The sequence below is a fragment of the Phoenix dactylifera genome, unplaced genomic scaffold, assembly GCF_009389715.1.
Source record: "Phoenix dactylifera cultivar Barhee BC4 unplaced genomic scaffold, palm_55x_up_171113_PBpolish2nd_filt_p 000883F, whole genome shotgun sequence".
NCBI classification, from domain to species: domain Eukaryota; kingdom Viridiplantae; phylum Streptophyta; class Magnoliopsida; order Arecales; family Arecaceae; genus Phoenix; species Phoenix dactylifera.
The window spans coordinates 163,682-187,139 of NW_024068246.1; the positions used below are offsets into that span (position 1 = coordinate 163,682).

The window sequence follows — 23,458 nt, forward strand, 5'->3', positions numbered from 1 at the left end:
ACCCCATTTGTCAAATATAATATTCGAATCAATATCTAGATTTTTAACTTGAAACTAGTCAAGTAGAATTATACTTAGAGATGGTAGGTGTCTCAGGTCAAAAATTTTCACCAATGAAGCATGACTTATAATACCTTATACTAAATTAACATTATCGGTAAAACAAGCTTCAATGAAATATTCCATTCATCGTTGCCTAAAATAACAATAATGAGAAAAAATAATTCTAGATGACAGGCACAGAACCATTCAGTTTAAGTCATACAATGGAGCAGCAAGGAGGAAAGCATTACTTGATGGCCAGGCCCATTAGGCCCAAATGCAATGTGGGCTCTCCCTGCTGGCCTACCCATTCGAATATTGTGGACATGGAATTGGGCTTGGAAGAGTCATGGACTGGGCATGGTAGGTAGGTCATTGATGTCCTTCAAGAATTGTCACAAGAGGCAGATGAAAGGCTTTCAGTCTTTCCCTTCAGCCATGCCCCTCCTGATGTGAGCTTGTGATTTAGTAGGTGATTTCATGCAAAACTGGGCATCATCAATGTGTCATGCATCGACACAGTTATGGTAAACATGTAAAGAAAAAGATATGGCCATAAGCATTCTTGTAATCAAAATCGAATCGAGCCTCTCTCTATTTAATAACATCAGTTGGTACTAAATTGAATTAGTTGGAATCCATGTCTTAGCATCCATTGGACCCTGTGAGTCAGTTCTAAGCCCTAGCTTGCTCTAATGAAAAGTTAGACAACAAAGTGTCTTCTTGAGCCATTTACATTAACACAACAAGAAGCATAGGATTCACAGAGCAGGATTAGTTTTCTGAAAAGCCCCTGTCCATCCTTCTATTCCTCTTGAATTGGTCTCTCCCAACCACTTCTTCAGCCACCCCTTAACCCTTCGAATAACTCTTCCTGATAATAATTACTATTTTCCATACATTTAGCAAAGTAACACTGATGTTTTCTTTTGCATTTACTATCCCTCAAGTGCACAATGCCGACAACAGAATTCTTAATAATAATAAAACATAATTAGTGCAAGCTTAAAGATAGCAAAATATCATTAGAAGGAGACTCTATAACAACCATTCATTGGATCAAAATCCACCCAACTCTTGCTCTTACAACATAGTCCAATGTGGTGCAATCTTTGGGAAATTGCCAATATACTGCAAAGCTTCGCTGTTGGCCAAGCTTTCCCCAAAGGTAGTCAATCAGTGGATTAGCTGGCTTGTTTGACAGCCACAGCCTATAATACAACTTTCTACACTGAAACTGCGGATAAATTGTTTTCTACAGGAATTGCCAATATATCTCTAAATCAGAATTGAACAACATAAAAGGCACATTCGAGCTCAGGTCTTGACTAATATATTATTTAATTTTAGTATGCATGTTAAATTATTAAACTGAGTATTTGGTATAGTTATTTTGAGATGGATCTATTTATTTCTAATCAATCTACCTTCGTTTCTGATTATATAATTTTGTTTGATATGTCATGATTTAGTGCAATTGTAGACTGAATCGATGCCTAATTTGAGCTCTGCTTCTTTTTGTTTTATTGGAAGTGAGTTTAGATCTGTGAGGACCCGTACGGGCATGTGTTTAGTCCTACATCGGTTATTCGCCGGGTAGATTTTGGCTACTTATACAAAATCAAGAAACCAAATAATACCCATCGGCTAGCAATTTTAAATGAGATCCTGGGTTGTTACAAATGGTATCAGAGCGGATCTAGCCCATAATCTATGTGGACTAGGAGACACTGCAGCATAGATCTATTGGGGCTGACTATGAGTCAATTATGGTACTTGTGATTAGATTTAAATGGATTTGAGCCTTTAGCTTGACGAGGATGTCAGAGTTTAAATATGAAAGTATGTGAGGACCCGTGCGGACGTGTGTTTAGTCCTACATCGATTATTCGTTGGGTAGATCTTAGGTACTTATACAGGATCAAGAAACTCAAATAATATCTTCCAGCTAGCCATTTTGGGTAAGATTTTATGTTGTTATAGAATCAATATGAGCCTTTACTGGTTTTGCCCTTTGTTCTGACCCAATTGTGACCTCGATATTATCTGATTTTGTTTGATATTATTCGAGCCTCCACATCCGAGCCCAGAGGCCATGAAGCAATGCCTCTGATTCATAGATTTATTTATTTATTTATTTTGCGGTTCCACACGACAAGAGTCAATAATGGCCACACGAAGCAATACCATATCTTCCACGGTTCCACCCTCCTCCAGCTGGATTTAAGGTGGCAAGATAAAGCCAGAGCAACAACTCGATGTCAATCCCAACCAAAGAATAGCTGGAATCAAGCAAAAAAGATCAACAGAGCCAAAGAATCATGGGTGTAGAAAAAGTTATCATCTGCAGAACAGCTCACACTAACCAAGGCATGACTTCTCCAATCTAAATTCGGAGCTCCAACTTAATTCCTAACAGATTATTAAAGTAATGTATTAAGAAGATAGCACCTAACGGGCCCAAGGATTACTATAACACCTAAAGGACTTGCACATTAATAAGCCCTAGGGAGACAACTAAGCAGTGTGGGGGATAGCTTTTTTGACTCCCACCATTAGGAAACATCGCTGCAAGTAGGTGGAACCTTCACTGGAGAAGGCCTATGATGCGTGATGATCACATCTCCCATTCTCTGATGGACCAAGGCACCTTGAGGAATCTTCCATCGAACTTACTGCTCATCTTGATCTTACATGTCACTACATTAATTTAAATATCTTCCATATATATAATATATACCACGGAGAAATTATATCCTACACCTAGTGTACCATCTTAGCGGTACACCGGACCAATTCATCTCAGCCATGCGGATATTCTCGCCATCTCAACATAAGGAAAAAAAGAAACGAGTGCCGCGACCTCTCTCTCGAGCGAATGGAACGCTCCTCCAGCTAGAATTGCTTGTGTCTTTATCTCGACCTTCCCCTAAGCATCCTCGACCTCTCGAATGCCGCTCCTCTCCGATCTCTTCCAAAACCCTAATCCACATCCTCTGCCTCCTGAGATCATGGCGACTCTAGCTTTCCCATGAGCCTTTTCCTTCTTCTCCCAAATCGTGGCCCTAACCCTAGCTCGAGTTCAACCGTCTCATTCTCCCCTCCAGCATGGCCTTGTATAGGCGTGAGAGAAAACGCAGCCACCGATGATTGACAAGGCCAGGAGGTACAACATCTTTATCTCTCCACCACCGACCCCCCAAGCTCTGCGAAGCTCGAAGACCCTTGAGTGCATGCTAGCATTAAGCCGATCCCTAATCCTGGTCCAAGAAATGTGGCTCCTTTGCCTATTAGGGTAGCTTCACCGTCACCGGCTTCAACAACACCAATGAATGTTGTTGCCCTCGCTTTTTTTTTGTTGTCTACCTCCTTACACTAGGGTGGTCCAAATATTCATATAGCTGAAATGAATCGATCCAATATACTGCTTAGCTCGTACATCAATCGGGTGTAGGATATAGTTTCTTGTATGTTTAGCCAATAGAACACTTAAGAGACTGGTAATAATTTAATTCTCCAACCAAGGGTTCCTCCAACCATACATGCATCTAAAGGAATAATACACATTAAAAGCCACTGGCATCCCGGTAGCAAAAGTTCCAGAGGCAGGTCCCTCTCGCCAGCGGTTGGTCCCCACGATCCATTATTCCTCACAATTATTGAACCCACTACGTTCACGTGACACCAACCAGGCCGGAAAACATGCATTAGAAATAATCATAAGCACCCTTTCGTGAATACTTTATTTATTAGACCAAGGTCTCTCCAAATCATTCGCCAGTCCAAATCGGTCAAAAGAATCACCACTTTATAATCCAACACAACGTATGAAGAATATAATCCAGCTTAAAAAAGATCTACGTATAAGATTAATGAAGGAAAGAGGAAAGGGCAATGAAACCTACACAAACCTTGAAAGAGTACGAGAGCAACCACATCTTTACTCACAAATAAATCTGGGGTCCTCCAGCATTCCTTCTCCTTCCCCAGTATTGCTTGCAGGATCCCCCACCAGAATAGCAGGAGAAAGCAAGCTTAATTAAGACTTCAGAGAAGATTCAGAGTACTCCAGGACACCCTCAAAGAATGCTGAAACATTTTGGCGATGGCTACGTTCTGATGGATCCAATTGTTTCCTTCTCAAACTGCTTGATGGTGCCGGCGACGCGCTTCATATTATCATCATACACGTATGGGATCTTCTCAAACCATGTTGCATTGCCTTTGGGTGGCACAGGAATGAATTCCCTGCATGGCTCTCCCAATACATTGATGGAATTGTGGTAGTGGTAGTATCGGATCATGTCCTCCGTCTTGTGGGTCGTCTTTCCGATGACATTCTGCGACATGTGAACTCCGGTGGCGTATGCTTTCCTCGCCTGAATGGCGTATTTACGGTCTCGCCGCACTCCGGTGATCGAGTTCCGGAAGACCAGCTTCTCAAAGCCCCATTCCCTGGATATCCACAAGAAAGCTTTCAAATTCCAAATGGGACAAAGGAACCATCTCCTTCTAATACAGTATGATACAAAACAAACATGGATCCAGCTACTTTTGTACCAAAAGAGGGAGAAATATGGTACATATGCATGATATATGAGTATATTGAGAGAATGAGAACTTGATACCCTATAAAAAGTGCATCATGGCAAGGAGGAGATATTACTAATTAAGGCCCTTGTTCTTCAATACCAATGGAATCCTGAATAGTACAGGCATCGAAAACACATAAATTAAGAACAAGACATGCCCATAGTTTTGCAACATTACTTCTTATTATTACTCATAAGACAAGCATAAAATAAGACCAAATCAACAAAACCCCTACATGATACACTGCTATTGATAGAGGTTCACTTTATTCAATATTCTTGGAGCTAATAACTATTAGGCAGTCACTTTCTAACATCAGAAAAACTAAATCATTGCAAATACACAAACTACAAAGAGATCCAACCAAGACTACATCCCAATATTACATCAATATACTTGGTTTAATTTTTGAAAAGATTTTTGAGTTGACAAGCATTCGGATCATATAAGACATATAAAATTAATCAAAAGCTCTCTCCTTTCTCCTGGATGGGTATCTCAAATGCCTGAAAAGCATTTTCCAATGCTTCACAATACAGAACAAAATCGAGATATATAAGAAAGATAAGAGCAACTTAGAACGCATTTTCTTGTTCTGGTTCTGTTTCTGTTTCTGGGATGCAGAACTTTTAAAGGCTTCTTTTTTCTTGAAATAAAAAGGGAGGACCTAAAGAATCTATACTAGTCCTTTAATTCCCCAAATGCATAGACCCCCTCAATAAACTCTTTAGATCCTATTGCTTCATTAAGGATCTTTGAAGTTAATAAACTTTTTTAAAATCTCAACCAAGAACGACATGCCAATGTCTCTAAGGAAACCAAAAAATTTTCTTAAAAACCTCAAAATTTCCATTGGTATAGAGTTAGAGAGCTCACTTGGAGTAGTCCTTCTTAGGATCCAGCACGCACAGCTTGCTTGACATGGGATTCTGCTCGATGGTGAATTGAGTATACCCGGAGAGCTTGTCGAGCACCGACGCCAGCGTCCGCCCCTCCGGCAAATACAAGTACTCATCGACATCGAAGAAGAAGGTCCAATTGGCGGCGTGCCGATACCGGTGCAGGCAATCATTCACCACCAAGAACTGATTGTAGTAGTACCCATCATACTCCGCCTGCGCACGGATGTCCTGCACCGTCGCCCGCCCAGCTTTCACCCACGGCTCGAGCACTGCCTTCACCTCCGGGCTGACGCCCCCGGCGTCGTGGAAGACGAAATGGGAATTGGGACCAAAGAAGTAAGCATGGTAGGCCATCCATTCTCTGATCCTTCCAGCACTCAAATTGCCATACAAGGAGGAGCCACAGTAGAGGTACTCGTACCGGAACGGCGGCTGGTAATGGGATTCGTCGTAGGAGCCTGGAGACTCCTCCAAAGCTACGAACTTTTCGTAGCGGCGAGAGGTGGTGGAGTAGTAGGCGTGGAGGAGGAGCTTGCCGCCGGCGTTGTCGGCATTGGGGTTGGAAGGGAAGGTGCAGTTGACGACGACGACGGTGTAGACGCGGCCGTAGCCCCAGTCGGGGAGCATCTTGTAGGCCTTGGCGCGGACGGGGGCGGCGGAGGGTTTGTTGGAGACCCACTCGCATTTGAACCAGGGGGTGCCGAAGACATGGGTGGGCTTGGAGGCGAGACCGACGACGGCGAATGTGGCGGCGCCGCCGCGGTAGGCGCCCATCTGGACGAAGAGCGAGGCGGCGCTGCCGTACGCCGGGAAAACTCTCTTGTTTGGGTCGGGAGGAGGAATAAAAACAGGAGCTTTTTGGATTGTGGGGGTGGAGGTGGAAACAGGGGCAACAGGGGAGGAGGAAAGCTTGGATTCTGAGCGTGGGGAAGTGGAGTTGGGGAGAGGGCAAGAGGAGGTGCGAGAGGAGAGGAAGGATTCGTAGGGTTGGAGCTGCCACATGGCCATGAGAAGCGTGAGGACTACAAGGGTGGCTATGAATGGCTTCATATCAAAACAGGCGAGGGGGAGGGAAGGGGAAGCTCCACCATTTCCTCCATTTCCTCCACATACGCCATCTTTCCTCAGGATGGGCTTCATCTCTTCCTTTACTTAGCCTCCTCCTCTTCTTCTTCCTCTCGTGTTCTTCCCCCTTCCCTTACCTTGTGCGAGAGGAAGAGGAAGCGCTCTCTTTCTGGGTCTTTGTTGGTGGGAGCGAGGACGGAAGGAGGAAGGAGGGTGGGTGGGGTAAGCAGGGATTGCTATGATGTGGTGGCAGAGGAGGTGGTGAGGAGAATGCCACTGGATTTCGGAGGAATCACAGAAGTGGCTACCATTCACAACAACGGGCCCAAGCTCTGGAAGATGAACAGGGATAGGGACTTTAGTCGGCCTCTGTTGTCCTTGAGCACGGATCTTGAGCAGGTTATCCGGTTAAGGAAGACAGAGAAGATGACCTTTTCCTCTTAGGACAGAAGATTAACAAAGGACACGATTACTGATGTAAATTATAAAATATTCCTCATCCTACCTTTTTTTGTGCTGTAATGTTGATGATCTTGATAATTGCTCTTTGATTCTAGAATGCTGATACTCCTACTAGAAGCCACCTGGAGTGGCAAAGCAAGATAATAATGGCGGCATAATAATGGTATATGAAGGGTGAAGAAAAAGATAGTGATTTACATATGGAAAGATGTTCAGAGAAGTAGTTCCTACTCCAAGTGGTATAATATGCAGTCCATATGATAATTAGATTCTTTTAAGTTGGACATGAGGAAGGCACAAACTATATTATATTGGTGCAAATGATAAAGCAATTGCTGTGAGAAAAGTAATTAGCCATCTAACCATTCAATAGTTAAAAATTTTCAGTTAATAATCAACCAAAAAGATGGGGTTCTTCTGCTCCATATGCGGCAATAATATTGGAAGGCCATGCATCTTTTTCTAAATGTTCGTTTGGTTAAAGGATGACCTTTTAATATCCGCAATCTTTGGACTTCATCGTGTCACAGGAAGATCAAATCCAAATTGAGAAGATCATAAGATCAAGTTATCATAGTTCTTTGTTAGCATATTTGTTTGGAGAGAAACTCTGGAATCTTTCTTGAAAGAAAATCTTCTATTAATACAATCCCCTTCAAGATATTGCATACCTTTCAAGACTAAAAAAAAATTATGCCATGGAAAAATAAAGGAAAGCCATCAACCTCTCAGTGACTCTTTTTCCTTTGTTATAAATGTTTGGTTTTTAGTCCTCTGTAACTTCTTTCTATCTTTATTTATATATTTTTCTCTATTCAATAAAATTGTTTGAGGAAATTTCTCACTTCTTCCATTTTACAGTAAAAAAAAAAAATCCACCAATTATATTTCTATTTTATCCAGAAATTGGATGGGAAAAAAATCAGCCAAAATTAGAGTAAGGGGACTCAAATCTAAGCTTTTAGTATCCATCCTAAAAACTTGACTAACCCCACTAGTTAACAGCCAAAAATATTTTTTTGTGACAAGTGATGATGATGATTTTAGCTTTATTTTCTTCTTCTCTTTGAACGCTTCTCAACCAATTGGCGACAAGTGACATGAAAAAACATGTAGCAAACTATATCCAATCATTTGTTTCCTCATAAAATTTTCATTGCATCATTCCAATGAATAAATGAACAATGAGGCATTTAACACCTTTTCATAACTAGATCCTGTTTTTTTGCTGAAACGACATTTACATGCGTCCTCAATGAAAGAGAAACATGAGCAAAAAGGCTGGGGCGCGTTCGAACCGGTCAAAAAAACGGTAAGTTCAAGCGGCAGCCGAAGACCGGAAGAGTGGCAATATTGAAATAACCGAAAGAAGCAAGTCCCAAAGATGTAGCTTCATGTCGGTAAAAACAAGCATGTCGGGTGCTTCAACGGTAACCATTAGGTACGAAAAGGTCAAACAGACAAATACGAATGTAATGTTAATTTGAAGATCATATTTGCAGTAAAAACATATTTTATAATTAATCAAAATATTATTATTTAATTTTGCTAAAACAATCTCCAAGATTTTACTCTTTTTTTTTTTCTGAAAAATTATACTCACTTGCACCCTAAAACTTTTAAAAAAGTTATAATTAACAACAAAAAAATTATTTTGCTCCAGAAATATGATCCACTACGAGATTTAGCCATATGCTTTTAATTAATAAATGCTCATCTTCCACGATTATTGTCATCGATCTCCATTATCGTCACCTTCACCATCGTTGTTGATCCCTACTACCACTGATGATCTTCTCCCACCATCCACCATCGCCAATAATCTTCGCCATCACAAGTGATACAATATGCACACTACTACCACCCACCATTGATGATTTTCACTACATTATTGCCGAGAATTTTTACTGTGATCGACGATCTCCACCATCACGTTCTATAATTTCTACCATCGCCTACCACTACCGATCTACAATCATCAATAGTCGTGGAAGCCACTGTTGCACATTTTGTAAGAAAGTGATAGATGCATGCATTTCAAACCAGTGATGCAAATATATTAAATCGCTCGTACACAAGAATTTGATGCAAACTTTTCAAAAAGGTGATGCATATGTTATAAAATGTTGATATATATATTTGAAACATGCAATCTACATATGCTTATCTTAAATATAAAATCTATCTTTTATGTTTATAATTATGTATAAATCATTCTTTTTAATGCGTCCATCAATGATTTTTAATATATGTCTCAATTTTTAAAATATGTGCATCACCAAGTTGAAACGGGCGCATTAGTTGTCATCTAATATGTGCATTATCTTTTTAAAATATATATACTAGTAATCAAATATGTGCGGATCACCCATTTCAAATATACACACAAAATTTTATAATATCTTTTATGCTATTTAAAGTGCATGTATTACCAATTGGAAACATATACATCAACTGTTTAAAATATGTACTTATTACTCTTTAATATCTATAATGTATGTGTCAAATCTCAGGTAATAAGTTTATCACCTATTTAAAACACGTGCATCATTATAATAGCAATTACGCATATGTCATGGAAATGGCATATATTCTTTTTTATATATGCTTGTATTCTCTTCTCATTCTCACTTTCTCACCGTTGTATTCCGAGATAACATGGTGAAGGGTATTTTTTTAGAAAATTAAAAAAAAATATATTTTTATAAAACATAAAAGAGTTTTTTGATGATAAGAGAGGCCCAAAAAAAGGCCACCTAGATTTTATTAAGAAAAAGAAATGTACATCAAAGGAGACTACATGCAATGAAGAGTGGAGTGAAAAGTGATTAAGCTAAAAATTCTGAAGTTGTAAAGTTAAACTTTAAGAGCTGAATAGTAACCAAAACAGAATATGCTCTAATCATGTTTGACTTCCAATAAGATCTCGTAGAAGATGTAACTGGCTGGAACTTTCATCATATGCAGCTAAAGCAAAACCACCATGCTGACAGAAAGGAAAATATGGCCCTCATTTGAGTAATCTAAAACAAGAACATTCCATGGAAAAATTAGCACAAAATCCTAGCCAATTTAAAATTTATCCACTGCTCTATTTAACTTCATTATAGTCACCCATAAGGTTAAAGGCAGTATTCTTCACTTTAGACCGGATTCTTTTCAGCTCCATCTATATATTGGGATCACATAGTACTAATCAATCATTGAAACCTCCAAGTCCCCCCTATAGCAATTGAGGCAATTGAAGATTTTTTATTTAGAAAAATTTTAGAGTTACGCTCCAAAATTATGGTTACGTCGAGTTTAACTATATTGCAAATGCCATAACATATATCCCATCACCGTATGGGACGCCTTTCTTGAATCAGAGTACAGATTAAATTAAAACAAATCTTGATGTACTGGGGGGCTACATCTGGATGTGCTCAATTAGATAATCTCCAACATATCCACTATTGGTTATGAGAAGCTACTTGTGTGGTTGTTGGGTTGTAACAAGAGAAAACTACATGAAGCACAAGCTCCAGACTCTGCTCTTGCGTACCACAAGGATCTCATTTTATCACAATCTACCCCACACCAGCCACCGACATGTTATTGCTCTTCCGAGAAAAGATGAGGAAGACTCCCATCAGCTTCAAAACTCACTGTTGTGTTTTTGTTATTACACCATTGTTATGCCGCCTGTTAGCATTAATTGCCACCAAATGTTTCAGCTGAAGCTTCCCAATAAACCAAAAGGAGGTTCGACCTTTGGGTACAAAAGTACAACTGGGATCCCAAACAAGCGCAGTCTAATTAATTATTAGTGGAGGCCATCCATCTTAAATAAGTTACTTACCAAGTTCATTTGGTTTTGGTCTTTTCATCAATGGACCTAGAGACCAAGGGTAACATAGACAAGGGTGTATAATCCACAGCCTTGGTTAAAGAAAATTCATATAGCCTACTATATATATAGGTAATCTAATCTGTGGAGAATTGGTGCCAATCCTGCCTATAATCCATTGAGGGTGAATAAAATCAGTCACTATATACACGATGATGCTAATTTGAACATTTAAAAACTAAAATTAGTTTGCTATTATAAATAAATAATTAGAAAAGCATCGGTTTCTTCCATTCTCTACACTTCTTTTCTTTTGTGGGGCAACTTATGTATCGGAAGAGCTTTAGATTTCCACAAAGCTATTGCTCATGAACTTCCCTTTCCATATAACCTTACTCCTTTGTAATTTTCTTGCTAATCTTTTTTTTTTAAATAAAATCATGGGGGAAGTTCCTCACTTCCTCCACTTTTCCACAAAAAAAAAAAAAGTAATTATAAAATATTGCATGATATCTTGATCTTGTATTATTATGATATTTCGTAATATACTAATTTACATCACTGATGTAATTTGGATCAAGATATTGAATTTATTGCACCGATGTGTATGCAATACCAACATAAACCGATGCCCCTGAGGATCTCGGCTGAGATAAAAACCTGGGCTCCCATGGGCATTTTAGGATCACTACAGGTTACTAAACAGTGCTGGAGAAATCGCTATCTGTGTGACGGTAACTGAAAGCTCCCTTTCTTGAGGGAGGTGTCTCCTTGGCAGTATGCATGTCATGGCTTTTGGCTTTGCCTTCCTAACAGTAACGGCTACAAACTAAGGTAGGGGGGGAGTTAGGTGATGACTCTTGTCAAGGACACGTATGGGTGAAGGCCATGAACGTCCACTGCTTCAAGACAAAGACAGCTAAAATTAGTACCATTTGAGTCCAGCAATGGCACAGCCTGGTGACTCGTGAGGCGTGGAACGCTTGGAGTGTGGAAGGTTTTGTGGTTTTCCTCTCATTTTTTATTAATTCTTTGGTGCACCACCAAATGGTAGCAACCAAGAATACAGACCTTAGATTTTGTGTTAAAAGATCATCACCATTATATACTTCTACCATTGTTTTAACGTGCCAAGACAAGCTAGGATGAGCAATTCAGTCGTGTTAGTGCCCCTAAACTACTCGCCATCTGCTCAAATGGGTCCAACCCAATCTTGGATAGACAAGTCGGTCCGGTTATTCCCACCGAAACACTCAACATCTCTATAGATGGAGAAAGTAAATCCCGCACCATATGCACCATGTGGCCGTATGCCATGCCAATCGTCTCGACTCGTTCTTGTGGGCTCCATTCATTATAAGCTTATTTTAGCGGTTGGCTCGTAGGAACAAGTCGAGATGATTGACATGGTACAAACCCACGTTGGCGCACATGGTACATGATATATTTTCTCGTTCATGAGATGGGTCCAAATGCTCATGCCTAGCTTGTTCGATCACTCATGAGTAGTCTTTGAGCCAAGAAGGAGCCTCATCTCTATTTTCATGAGTAGAGATGTGTCGAGAGGATTAATTCAATGGTTGGAGAAGGGTTTACGTTAGGCATTTCTGAAGTTGTGGATGAAGAAGGAGTAGATGACGGCATTGGATCAGCAGATGTGGGTGGCTTAGTTTTGAGGGTAGAAGGTGGCAAGTGGTCATCCATTGGATTTGTAGGATGGTGAAATGCGAGTTGGAATTTGAGAACAAAAGTGACCAGCTGGTTCATGGACTTGTTCTTTGGAAAAGGATTGAGTGGCTTCAAGAAATGTGACATCAAGGGAAATAATGAGGCATTTAGAGGCAGGATCATCATCTCAATAGCCTTTTTAATGAGGCAGACACTAGCGACAAGAGCTTCAGCCCAAAATTAAATAAGAATTTTTCTAGCAGCTTCAATAATATGCCAAGGTTTATCTTCAGCTACACCATTCTGTTGGAGAGTACTGGGACATGAAAGCTGATTAACAACATCATTGGACTTAAGACAGCTCTGGAATTCATTAGACTTGAATCAGACCAAAGAGTGAGAGTATATATAGGAGGTTTCTGTGGTATTTTTGTTAGTTGATTGCAACATCAACCGAGTTTCTTCAGCTCTAACATCAGCCACTGCTTTCTCATCATCTGGAATTGGGATGCAACACATGATTGCAGATCCAGCATTCTCAAATTCAGATCTTAATCCTATCAAGAATTTAGAGAGCCCTAACTTGTTTTTGCACTCTTGAAATTCTGACAAACTAGGCCTTGAGATTCTTGGATCTATCATATTCTACTGGTCCAATAAAACTCGAAGCTTGGGAATCGAGAACAATCGTATCCTCTTGAATCAGGTTACGAGTATTATGTTCTAGTCGATAAAAATGAATGACATCAGTACAGCAATATAAATTTGTGAGATAATTCTAGATTTCTCTAGCTTTCATATAAGAAGTTATAGAGGATTGCACACATCCTTCAAAAGCAGTATATAGATGTAATAATCAAGGATCTCACCCAAAAAGACTAGCCAAAAGGTATTATTTAGGTACTTTGATCCTATATAAGTACCCAAGATCTATCCAAAGAATAACCGATATGGGACTAAACAAACTCATGCACGGATCCTCACAATAGAAATGCAATAGTTTGGGCATTTCCAACTTTCCACTTACTATATTTTTTATCATAATCTGGATCTGCTCTACCTAGAAGTTCTACATATTCGTCTATAAGTATCCTTGCCAATTGGCAGATTTTTTATTGCAAATGCTCATGACTGATAGTTTGCATTTGTGAGGCGAGGAAGTGGAAATGAAAAATACTTGACTCTCCACCGAAGATACTAGGATAGTATGGAGGTAGGAGATCTAAAGCTTTAATACAAAGAGCACGGATTCTCTATAATGCGCCAGCTGTACCACAGGCTACTGTTATGAGGATCTGTGCGAATGTATATTTAGTTCTATATCAATTATTCTCCGAAAATTTTGGGGTACTAATATAGGACTTTGAAATCTAAACAATATCTTTCAACTAGCCTTTTTGGATAAGGTCTTGGATTGTGAGATGTATGCAGCCTTCAAAGGTCACCATCAAGAGATGGTCGATCGGCCATCAAATAATGTGGTCCATGAGCACGTACCATGTTATGTATAGCACATATTTTTTGATGGCCATCAATCTCTTGATTGCCGCCATCGAGGGCTACACAGCCCACGCACTGCAGAGGATTCTACACAGTCTCAAAGTGCATCTAGACTCCAACCCCATTGAATCAAGATTAAGAACTGATAGGAGGAATTTGAAGGCACAAAATATGCAGATGTGGTGTTGACATGACCTTAACAGCTGGATTTGATTTGGATCTAGTTATCACCTGACACGGCAACAAAAGAATAGTGAATCCAGCTCCAGATTTGAACAAAACACAAAGATCTAAGCAGTACAAAGTATAGGTTAAGAAAAAAAAACAAGAAATGATGATCCATTTTAATCCACAACGCAGCAATTGGAAACGCTCACGCTGAAGAATCTAGGGACAGGCTGTCTGATACTTCCAACATTGGGTAGCTTGTTGAATCTAGTGATAAGAATGAGCCGAAGATTCTTCTTGTCTGAAGCTGCAGTTATGAATTCTATGACATCAGGTAGCTGCTGAACCAAATACCAGGAAAACAGTGGCAATGAAAGCATTTAAGAGAGCTGGGATTGATGCTGTGCTTATCTCCTATCCAGCATCTGAAGTATGATTTTTTTGGACATCTTTCAGAACTCTCGCCATCTCACCCTTGTTGCTCTGAAACTCTGCAAATCTGTTAGACATTGGAAGTTCAGCACCTCAAGAAGCATCTCTTTCCAATCTCTTGGCTGAAACTATGATCCTTCCAATCCTTATTTGTATTTTGTGATTGTATCCTAAGTCTCTCTTCACTTTAAATGCTTAATTGTTTTTGCTGAATAGATACCTCTTGTTGAGAGGGCTGTATCTCATGTTCCATGGTCCCAGTCAATGTTCCCTTGTATTTGGGTGGAACACCCTCTTGTATCACTCCTCCAATCTGAAATAAAAGTCGGGTGGCACTTTTTCTGCCTTCCTTCACCTCAAAAAAAAAAAAAAAAGGTTATATAAATATATGAAGTGTATACAGATGACAGCTGCCATGTTCCAAGAGCTAGGCCTCTGATGTGCGGTGGGCGCCGTTCTAGCTGCTGTTTTTTTTTTTTTTTTTTTTAGTACAACGGCTGTTTACACTGCTCTACTGTTAGTGTAACAAATAGAGTCGAAAAAAAAAGAGAGGCATAAATCTTGCTTCACTAACTGCCTAGTACTCTCCGCGAGCCATTTCTATGATCCTTCGTTCCAAAGTTCCAACTTTGTTCATCAAATTCCACCTTTGTTCATATGGAAAAGATTAGGTTTATCAGATTCCGCCTTGGTTTATCAAATTCCAGTTTTAGCATCAATAGTTGCCTGCCAAAACACCTCACCTGACATGACATGGATAGATTTTTTTCTGAACAAAATAAAATTTAGGAAGGGACAAGGGCAGAGCAGGCCTACATCCATACCTTTTTTTTTTTTTTCTCTTGATGCAACATCTATATCTTCTTGGTCAAAATATGTACCTGCTCTGTCCGCAAGGAGGAACTTAAAATGCTTCTAGGAGGTGGCTCGCTATTGTATTTTATTTTGAAATTTACATATTTATTTTTTGAATTGTTAATAGCATAACATTCATTGAAGAGAGTTGTTTTCAAAGACATGGCAGTGGTTTAGCAAAAAAGACATGGCAGAGGAAATAAAATTAGAAAAAAATTAATGGCCTTAACAACATATTAATCTCAAGACGCATATTGTGTCATGCTGGTTCAGGAGCACGCTATGAAAGGAATCACGTAGTAGCTACATAATTAATTTATGCCAAAATTGTGTTGCTATAAGACTAGCTATGATCATAGTCATATCAAATCATACTTATATTCAAAAAACAATGCATGAATTTTACATGGAAGAAAACAAATGTTACAAGTAATATACTTATAATTTATCATTTAACAGGACAACTTAGGTTTCTTCCATCAAAATGGTCATCAAATGGATCAAACCATATCAAAATTGAAGCTAACAAAGAGAAGTAATTAAAAAAAAAAAGTTAATAGCTCGTACGGTGGACTGAATACTCATTGAATTGGTTACAGAATAGATCAAAAATCTATCCAATAGAATCTAATAATTAAAAATTTATTTTTTAATTTAATTATTTTATTAAACAGATAATTTAATACAATTTACATTAGGTTGAAGCAAGTTAAAAAGATAAAATAAGAAAAAAAAATAAAGGTGGTTGGTGGGTCCTCCTCGCCCGACCCCCTGCCTCTATTCACACTTCGTCATGGTTATCTTGTTCTCCTCCTCATGGTTATTTTATACGAAAAATTACTTTCCCATCCCTCTAAAACCCCACTGTAACAGGGAGGTCCCGGTCGCATTAACACTTTGACCGTCACATGGACTTGGACAAATCACTCGCTTCCACGAGTCCGCCCGAGGATGACGCAAAGTTGGAGGACGCCACAACGGTGCTGGCCAGCGTACTCGACTCCGGGGCTTCCTCCTCTTCCTCCTCCTCGACGATGGGTCCCACCGCCGGCCACATGAACGCCGGCTTGAACGGCGGCACCGCCGGCGGATCTACCGACCGGGAGATGATCTGGACGATGGCAGCTGTCTTCGGCCGCTCCGCCGGGAGGGGGTGGCTGCATGCTAGGCCAAGGAGGAGGAGCCGCTCGACGTCATCGGTCACGTAGTCGCCGGCGGCGGCGAGGCGGGGGTCGAGGGAGTCGAGGAGGCGGCCCTCCCGGTAAAGCTTCCAGACCCAGTCGGCGAGAACATGGAAGCCGGCGACGTCACAGCAGGGGCGGCGGCCGCAGACGGTCTCGAGGACTATGGCGCCGAAGGCGTAAACGTCGGTCTCGCGGGTGGCGCGGCCGGTGTGGAAGCACTCCGGGGAGACGTAGCCCACCGTGCCGGGGACGCCGCCGAGCTCGGGCTCGGTGTAGGAGGTCTTATAGACGTCAATGGCGCGGGCGAGGCCGAAGTCACCGAGGCGGGCGTGGAAGTGGAATCCAGCATGATGTTGGAGGCCTTGATCGAGGTCGCGGTGCACCACCTTCTGATCGTACTCGTTGTGAAGGTAGTGGAGGGCCGACGCCACGCCGGCAATAATGTTGGAACACCGCTCCCAGCTGAGCAGTCGCCGCCGAAGAGGTGCTGGTCGAGGCTGCCGTTGGGCATGTAGTCGTAGACCAGGAGGAGGACGCCATGCTTATGGCACCACCCTGCAGTAGTTGATCGCCATCACAGTTCTTAGTAGTCCTCCTCTAGGTCTCTAATTTATGTTTTCTTTCAAATTTCATTTTCTATAGTTGTATAAATTTTCTCTACAGCAACACCCGACAGTTGTCGGGCAATTTTTAACGTATTAAATTTCAAAGAAATATTTTTCCATGTCCCACGAGACATGGACCAGTTCATACCCGCCAACTCCATCTACCAGCCCCTCGGGACCGGCCTAAAAGATCTATTGCTAGAAATCCTACAGATTTACATGATAAGAAAAGGATATCTCAAGTACTATCCGTAAAGCAAAGTTCAGAAAATTTAAGATCAACTGCTAATTAACACACACACACAACACAGAGAGGGAAAGGGAGATCTTAATTATGAGAAATTTACCAACTAAACGGACGAGATGCCTGTGGCGGAGGCGATTGATGATGCTGAGTTCGTGAATGAAGTCATCTAGACGACCCTCGCTGTTAGCCCTAGAAAACTTCTTCACGGGCCACCTCGATCTTCTTCCCGGCTGGTCTCCCGGCACCAGTCCCTTGTACACCACCCCATACCCCCCTTGTCCAAGCTTCATTTCTCATCAAAGTTGTTAGTAGCCTTCTTTAACTCATCAAACATGAACTCCTTCGGTTGCCCCGGCAAGCTCTTCAACTTTTTGATCAACACACTGGGGTACTTGTGTCTCCCTGGCTTAAGCCTCTTACAAAAGTACCCCAGGAGCCCTGCATTACTACACCGGCGAACACCGTAAGAGCGATCTCGAGGCGACCATCCATCCGGCCGTGCCGCTTCTACCATCTTTGCCATGGGAGAGATCCTCTACGATTAAACTCCAAGAGAGAACGCAATGGAGCTGGTAGGCGATCCCGGTGGACGCCGAGAAGCCGAAGAAGGACTTCTGAAGAACGTGGGCGCCGAGGTCTAGCGAGGAATTAAGAACGGCTAAACTCGGCTTCTGGTGGCCCTGGACCGCCATGTACACCCAGATGTGGCGGCCGCCTCCATCGTAATCGATCCAGACGGTGTAGTTGGTGGCGTTCAACGGAGCGATGACGATGCCGAAGGGGCTCAGCGAGGCGGTAGCGTTGGAGACGACGCTGTTGACGTCGAGGGCCGACGTGGTTGTCGTTGGGGTCGTAGGACTGCTTGACGTTGTCGAACTCGACGGCGACGAGGTGGTTGTTGGTGTCACCGTCGATGGTGGCGTTGGTGAGGCCGAGGAAGCCGGCGTCGCTGCCGTCGGGCATCTCGAGGGCCGGGGCAATGACGAAGGCCAAGCCCTCGCCCGGGTGGCTTTGCCGATACGGTATGAGGTTGATGGTGAAGGGGTGTTGAAGGAGGCGACGCGCTTGCCTTCGGCGGCGGAGGAGGTGGCGGGGAGGTTCGCCTCTTGCCAGAGGATGAAGGGGTGGGCAAGGAGGACGCGGCCGGAATTATTGATGAAGGTAGCCGACGTTGTTGAGGGTGTCGGAGGTGAGCTGGAGGACGTCATGGTTGATGATGGCGTCGTTGAGGACGATGAGGTCGGTATTGGCCTCGGATTTAGCGAAGACGGGGAAGGAGTAGTTGCGGTAGTTGGCGGTGTTCGCCACCCGGGAGTGTGTGGTGGTGGGGAGGCGGAGCTAGGAGCAGGAGTAGGAGGAGCGAGGCGTCGGCGCAGGCGGGGAGGCGGAGGAGGGTTAGAGGCGCGCCCATCTCAGGGCGAAACTGGGAGCGTGAAGAAGCTGGGGTTTGGTCCTTTTCACCGCAGAGAGCTACGCCCTTACGGAGTGCCGCCGAGGGCTCTCCCTCGCTTTCAAAACCGAGACCATCGCCTTCGGACACTAAATACCATAGTTTCGGAGAGGATGACGTGGGATTAATTCACTCATGCACGTTCCTCTGGCCAGCTCCGTTTTTAGCAGCTATCTAAATACTCGGAAGAGGATCCGGACTCGGATACCCTTCCTTTCATATTTATATCACAATATCTTTCCGAGTGTTAAAGTAATTATTGTTAAATGAATATACTAATAGGCAGGGCGGCCAAATGCACTTGGGGCCTAGAGCGAACTCACTAACTGAGCCTTTTTTTTTTTAATAATAATAATAATAATAAATTTTTAATAAGTATAAAATATTTTAAAAATTATTTAAAAATAATCCGTCTAGCTTTTTGAGATGCAAAATTATAAAAGAGAAAAATAGAAAAAAAAAATTTAACAAAATTATAGAAATTGTAACAAAATTAGAGGAATTAAACGCTGGATGCTGAAAATATAATCAAACAACAAAGGGGGATTAGAAGATCACACCGTATGTCGTGCTACTGACTCACTGTCACTATGTCACAGACTGACAGACTCAGTCTCACAGACAGTGAGACAGACGTGAGGCGGTGAGGGGACGGCCGGGCCCGCCGGGGTCACGGAACTACGGGAGCCGGGCCAGGGAGGGAGGCGAGGGGAGGTCACGGCCTCACGGAGCCGGCGCCGGGGCGAGGAGCAGTGGAGGTCACGGGAGTGACGGCCTGACGGGGGTCACGGGAGCCGGGGCCGGGGAGGGAGGTGACTGGCGAGGAGGTGAAGCCGTGGAGGTCACTGTGGCACTGCTTCACTGATCACGGCCCACGGGGAGGCGGGAACCGGGGGCCTGGGAGGGAGGCGAGAGAGGTCATAGCCTCGCAGGGATCGCAGGGATGTCGGGGAGGCGGGGCCGGGGAGGCACTCAGGTGGAGAGACGACCTCGCCGGCTCACTGGATTGAGCCGGACGGGGCCGACGGGGTCACGGCCTCACGGAAGCCGGGGGCCCGGAGGAAGCGGGAGGTCGCGGGAGGCGGACCGCCGGATTGAGCCGGACGGGCGACAGGGTCACGGCCTCACGGGAGCCGGGGGCCTGGGAGGGAGGCGTAGGAGGTGATGGGCGGCGGGGACCGCCTGGATGCCAGGGCCCAGGGGAGGCGGGGAGGCGGACTGGCGGAGGGCGCGGGCCGCGGAGCCGTGGAGGAGACGACCTAGCCACCCAAGCAGTCACGGAGCAGAATAGAAGAGGATGAGGAGTGGGACATGATGAGGATTTTAAAGAGAGCCAGAGAGGAATGATGGGCGATGGCCGATAGGAATATGGGATCAGGATTGAGGAGTGGAGGAGGAGTGGGAGCACCCGCGTCTTGTCGGAGGTAGTCGTTGGCTCCTGCGGCCTTACCTCTGCTCTACGGATACCGTAGCTAGGAGCGGGAGCTGGGAGGCTAGGAGCCTAGGATGCCATCGCGCGGGGGCCTTCTCTTGAGCCGGGGCCTTGGGCGACGCCTAGGTCGCCTAAGCTTGGGCCGCCCCTGCTAATAGGTGCACTAAAAAACCTTTCTTACTGTCATTGTCCTTATTTATTACTAATAGTATGTTAATTTTTTGTTATTATTATTATTAAGATGATTATCTTTCTTAATTGTTAAGATGAGGCATTTCCCTTTTATTGACACTAGCTACAGTAAAATATATTATCTTTCTTACTTGCCATAATTTTATAATATTCATTTGGATCAAGCACAACCACCCCGTATTTGTATTTATTTCTTTCTTTGTTATTATTTTTTTTACATATCGATGATTCAAAGATTTAGATTTATTTAGAAATATAAAACAATAAATCTGAAGTTATTAATGTTGAAAAATAAAACTTTTGTTAATTTATATCAAGAATATTAATAATTGATCTAGGAGTATTAACTGTGGGTCATCTTGGCTACCATGGGAGGATTGGAAAAGATACATAAATGAGATCTGCCACATCAGAATGCCAATCATCACGTGTTAAAATTTATGAGGCTATAACTTACCCAAACAATTTTGATTGAGATATTCTTTTTTTTTTTTTGAAATTAGGTAACTTTCAGGTTTTACAACATGACGATTTCTCCTAAAGATGCAATGCACCCAACGATTAGCGCAAATTTTATCATTTGGTCTGGAAATAGCCAAATCAAAGCAAAAATTTTTGTTTTAGGAAAGACTTTTAATGATACATATCACAAATTTGGGAAAGAATTAGATAGAGTAATTGAAAGAAAAGTCAATATAGAAGATATGATATCCTACTGTAGAATTTTAGTCTTTTTATGATTATTTTCACTCATCAGATCTATTTCCTAAAAAAAAACTATGTTCCTTTTAACTATAAAAAAATTCAACTTTTATTGTACAAGGATGCACTCACTAGTATAAATAGAAATTATGTAACTCAGTTTATTATTCACTAATGAAAAAAAAAAATCTAAATCTTACTTTTGCCCCCTTTTTTTATTTTTTCTAACTTTTTTAAAAGAATTCAAATGGAGCAGATAGGAGAATTACTTTCTTCTCCTGATCGAATCAATTACTATAGAAAATTCTATTGCTGAATCTCTTAATACCAAGTAATCTCCAATCAAATGATCACAACTTATTAAGAAAAGAGGTGATCTTCTTAATCACATCTTAGAAACATTTGTTACCTATAAGTGGGAGAGTTTAGAAATGATTCTTGTTTTTTATTTTATTATTCATTTTATAACCGGTAATTTTGTAATTCTTTTAGAAAAATGTTTGGAGGACGATGGTCATTTGCATGCGAAAAGTTGCCAGAACCGCTGCAACTAACAAGAACTTGTGATTGGCACATCAATTATCATTAGCCATACAAACCCTTCTTTGCCACAGGTTAGCAATATGCATATAACCAGGCTCCAGATATATTACTTTTTTTTCCTTGGCACAATAATTTTCCATGCACTACATATGGATGCCAAAGTAATTTTAAGTGCTTTTAGAATGGGCGCAGCTAAATGTTTATGAACCAGAAAGTTTGATCTTAATTTGGTCTTGCTAATATGGTAGAAGGGGCGACAATGCTCAACTGTTTAACCCATTTAACTTGTATCAATTTACTGTAGATCATGATAGATTATTAATTTGTTTAATAGAATAGTCAGATTCATGTCTAAATTTATACGCGATCTATTTAATAAATAGATCAGTTTCAAGTTTCAATTTTTGATCTCTTCTATATCCAACCTGGTCTGACCAGCCTGATTGCCACCCCGTACTTGGCCAGCTTTTATGTTAAGACACCTACACAACGTGATAGGTCCCATAGGTAACCATGAGGTGAGTTGTTCCACAGCAGTAGAACAGTTGGGTCATCTTGATGGGTTCTCGATCCTTTCAATTTCTTTACTGGATATGATCTTGAATCAGAATTTTGGGTCCAGCAGAAAATGAGCATTTGAGAATTGGGGAGATATGAATTCGACAATTCGATCGTCAGGGATGTTGCCAAAGGACTCTTCTAAGGAAATGCTAAGTTTTGATTTTATGCATGATTTATGTTAGGATGCTACATTAATTATAACAGAGTATAAAGTTATTATCCGGTCAGAGCACGCAGGCTTTTCCTTCCATGCTGATGTGTATTTGGCTATTTGCACATGCTATCGAAAAGCCACTGATAACTGATGACCTCAAGGGGAAAGAAGATACCCGTAGCTCTTGCTTTCTTTTCTGCATTTTCTTTTTGGGTCCATCAAAGGGGTCAAAACACAACCAACTAAAGTAAAAGCTAAAACCAAAGACCCAACCATAAACTAAACTCAGCCACAACAAGAGTTCTCATTTCGAGGGGAAGAATTTATGAAATGAGTTGGAAAGCTAGTGGTGCACTTTATGAGAACAGCCACCATCTTAAATGCTGAATAGTTAACAACAGGTTCAAAATTACTCGATTTCAATATATATATATATATATATATATCCATCATATGTTAGGATCTTTAGAAATTGAAGGAAAGATTTTGCTTCCATAAATATAGCTCTCTCTCTCTCTCTCTCTCTCTCTCTCTCTCTCTCTCTCTCTGGGTGGAAAGGGAGGCCAAAGCCATCCAAACTTTATACTATGTGTTTTTTATCCATGAGTCCCCATCTTCGAGCTTCTTCAAAATCAACTTCGATAAATATGACTTGCTGGGCGGCAGGAGGGGAGGTGCAGGCTTCGTTAGGGGCTTGGATTTTAGGGCAATCGCAGCTGAGGTTGCCAGTTGTTCGACATTTCAGTACCAGAGGCAGAGTTGAGAGCGGCTTAGTCTGAATTATGCTACGTTCGGCGTGCCTTACAGGAGAGAGAGAGGTCCTTCTGGAGGGCGATTATGCGACAGTCATTGGATGGATTCTACAGGTTTGG

General features: G+C 41.9%; 1 protein-coding gene and 1 pseudogene across 2 annotated transcripts; both read right to left on the reverse strand.

Annotated features, from left to right (window-relative positions):
* Nucleotides 1-3,829: 3,829 nt before the first annotated feature.
* On the reverse strand, nt 3,830-7,002 carry LOC103711805 (galactan beta-1,4-galactosyltransferase GALS1-like). Of its 2 annotated transcripts, XM_008798098.4 has the most exons (3): nt 5,512-7,002; nt 4,115-4,497; nt 3,830-4,065 (listed from the first exon to the last, which is right to left on the reverse strand). In XM_008798098.4, exons 1-2 carry the CDS (start codon nt 6,675-6,677, stop codon nt 4,152-4,154), a joined length of 1,512 nt encoding a protein of 503 aa, XP_008796320.1. In that variant the 5' UTR covers nt 6,678-7,002; the 3' UTR covers nt 3,830-4,065; nt 4,115-4,151. The 2 variants fall into 2 exon arrangements, with proteins under 2 accessions (XP_008796320.1, XP_038976718.1); XM_039120790.1 differs by having other exon boundaries at nt 3,832-4,497; nt 5,512-6,989.
* A 9,418-nt stretch (nt 7,003-16,420) lies between these two features.
* On the reverse strand, nt 16,421-19,079 carry LOC120103938 (annotated as a pseudogene).
* Nucleotides 19,080-23,458: the final 4,379 nt, after the last annotated feature.

Bases quoted from the DNA above. Each gene is read 5' to 3' on its own strand.
- LOC103711805 (XM_008798098.4), bottom strand. From the start codon at position 6,677: ATGAAGCCCATCCTGAGGAAAGATGGCGTATGTGGAGGAAATGGAGGA. The intron at 4,498-5,511 runs GTGAGCTCTCTA...GTGGATATCCAG, and splicing joins CCTAAGAAGGACTACTCCAA to GGAATGGGGCTTTGAGAAGC.